General features: G+C 37.4%; 1 protein-coding gene across 2 annotated transcripts; it reads left to right on the top strand.

Moving 5' to 3' along the window:
• Positions 1-225: 225 nt before the first annotated feature.
• LOC133299963 (probable NAD(P)H dehydrogenase (quinone) FQR1-like 2) lies at positions 226-1,698 on the top strand. 2 transcript variants are annotated; one of them, XM_061499457.1, is made up of 3 exons: positions 226-264; positions 388-767; positions 1,467-1,698. In XM_061499457.1, exons 1-3 carry the CDS (start codon positions 226-228, stop codon positions 1,696-1,698), a joined length of 651 nt encoding a protein of 216 aa, XP_061355441.1. The 2 variants fall into 2 exon arrangements, with proteins under 2 accessions (XP_061355441.1, XP_061355437.1); XM_061499453.1 differs by having other exon boundaries at positions 226-767.
• Positions 1,699-2,505: the final 807 nt, after the last annotated feature.

The raw sequence follows: 2,505 nt of genomic DNA, 5'->3' as shown, positions 1-2,505 counted from the left end.
TCTGTTGCCATGTTCTATAGCCCATAGCAGACCTTGTATCATATTTGATTTATTAAACTAATCTTTATGTTTCTATCTTCCAATTTGTCTGTTTGTGTCTTGTTTTGCAAGTAAGCCTGTAATAACACCTTATTGTGTACATCGTTTAGAAAACTACTTTAGCTAGCACATTTGGTAGTAGTAATAGAATCCTTCATAATTTCATTCATACCCAATTGGATTTCAATGGGGAAAGGAGGAGGATGCATACCAAGCAAGAAAAAGGCACAAATTTCTGCCAAAGAAAAGGATGATGATCCTGTTAGCATTGAGATCCTAATCCCAGAAAATAATGCAACAACTTCAAGCCAAGAGGGGCCACAACCAGTCCAAGAAGTGAAGAAGAAGCTAAGAGTTTTCATTGTGTTCTACTCAATGTATGGCCATGTGGAGGCACTAGCAAAATCTTTGAAGAAAGGGGTTGATTCCATTGAAGGAGTTGAAGGGGTCTTGTACCGGATACCGGAGACACTTCCTGAGGAGGTCTTGCAACTCATGAAGGCACCTCAGAAGGATGATCATGTGCCATTGATATCTGCTGCAGAAAAGTTGGTTGAAGCTGATGGTTTGTTGTTTGGGTTTCCTACAAGGTATGGGAGCATGGCAGCGCAGATGAAGGCTTTTTTCGATTCAACAGGACAGTTATGGAGGGAGCAGAAGCTAGCAGGTGTGCCTGCTGGGTTTTTTATCAGTACTGGCACTCAGGGTGGTGGCCAAGAAACCACAGCGTAAGTAGGCCTTTTATTTTCTGTTTTGGTTGATGCTAATTCAATAGTATATATGTTTACAATTGCTACATACTTTTAGTGCAACTTTACTTGCTTAATATTGGTCCCCAAAAGGTATTATTTGTGTTGCTTTGTTCCTTAAAATTTTGGGACAAATTTGTATAGATGAAAGCTTTTGGAGACCAAAGCAATACAAGTAGCATCTTTCAGGCACCAAGTTGAAAATTTACTCTAGAAAATGGATTCTTAAGTTCATTTGTATAACTTAATATTTTGATTGAGGAGCTTGGATGATGTGTAGGATTAGTTAGTTAGAATAAACTATTGTCAATATGTGAAGTTGCATTACACTCGTTTGAAAAGGTACTAATTTCATTTACGAATTAAAATAGTTCATCTAAACCTTCAATTGTAGTCGGGGAGGGACAATCTTCCCACCAAATTCATCAAACTTTTGTCTTAAACTACATTTAGACTTAAAAGAAAAATAGTGTAACTTAAGTTTGCTTCGTTCATGCTTATTATTCCTCATGTACGAAGAAAATTTGGATAGTTCTTCAAATTTGGCTACGTATCGATCCAATAGTGTGTTGTCCTACCTAAGTTAGTGTGAATTTTAAATTCTTCGCCCCCTCGCACAAAAATTAATTTCTGGTTCCGCCATTGCAATTGACCTGCCTTACACAACAATTATTGTAGTTGGACAGCAATCACACAGTTAGTCCATCATGGGATGCTTTATGTTCCTATTGGTTATACCTTTGGTGCTGGAATGTTTGACATGGATTCCATTAGAGGAGGATCTCCATATGGTGCTGGAGTTTATGCTGGTGATGGCACAAGACAAGCAAGTGAAACTGAGCTGGCCCTTGCAGAGTATCAGGGCAAATACATGGCTTCAACAGTAAAAAAGTTAGCCAAGAAAAGCTAGATTCTATGTGATTATGCCAGCATTCTAGTCTGTCCCAACAGATCAAATAAAATTTCCATTCGAATATAATGATAGATTTTAAATGATGTGTTTAAGTTAAGGGTCGCAAGAGCCTGTCCTCCCCTCTGTTGAAAATCATATTGTACACATTTTAATTTGAAGCTAAGGACTGATGCTCATGCTAAACAATCACAGTACAACAGTGAGTTGGTTTCTCCCTAAGGAAAGAAAGTGATTAATGCTCTTTCGGTCTTTCTCCTTACTTTTGACCCTTATGATGAAAAAACACAAATACTTTACATGTTTAATTTTTTTTGGCAAACTATTTACTAATCTAATACGAGTGAAATGCTCATAGAAGTGTGTACATTTAAGTCGCGCATCACCTTCATATGCGACTTGTGCAAAATCCAGCATTATGCGAGACAGGCATTGTTCAAGTCGCGCACGCATCACATCCGCTTCTTGCGAAGCACGACACGTGGCAGATGCATTTTAGTTTTTGCACAAGTCATGTATGGGATAATGCGCAATTTAAACGCGCTCACTTCTTATATGCGTTTTACTTGCATTAAATTGATAAATAATTTACCAAAAATATTAAATCGGTAATATATCTTCGATTTTATATTGTAAGGGTAAAATAGCCGTCTTTCTCCATATAATTCTAGAAAAAAAGAAAGAAATGGATGTTAGTAGTTACAATTGGTACATATAATAGGCATTTAGCAAAGCTTGGTGCCCAACTGGTCATTTCAAAGGCCGTTAGGCTTGGCTGCATTAGCAATATCATAGCTATTGTATTAA

The sequence above is a fragment of the Gastrolobium bilobum genome, unplaced genomic scaffold (assembly GCF_033153095.1).
Source record: "Gastrolobium bilobum isolate Gb01-03AN ecotype WA unplaced genomic scaffold, APGP_CSIRO_Gbil_v1 utg19316, whole genome shotgun sequence".
Lineage (NCBI taxonomy): Eukaryota > Viridiplantae > Streptophyta > Magnoliopsida > Fabales > Fabaceae > Gastrolobium > Gastrolobium bilobum.
The sequence above is the reverse complement of the archived record's forward strand: the minus strand, read 5'-3'. Positions and strand labels throughout refer to the sequence as shown.

Coding starts and splice junctions, on each gene's coding strand:
- LOC133299963 (XM_061499453.1), top strand. CDS start 226: ATGGGGAAAGGAGGAGGATGCATACCAAGCAAGAAAAAGGCACAAATT. Junction 768..1,466: donor GGTGGCCAAGAAACCACAGC/GTAAGTAGGCCT, acceptor CAATTATTGTAG/TTGGACAGCAATCACACAGT.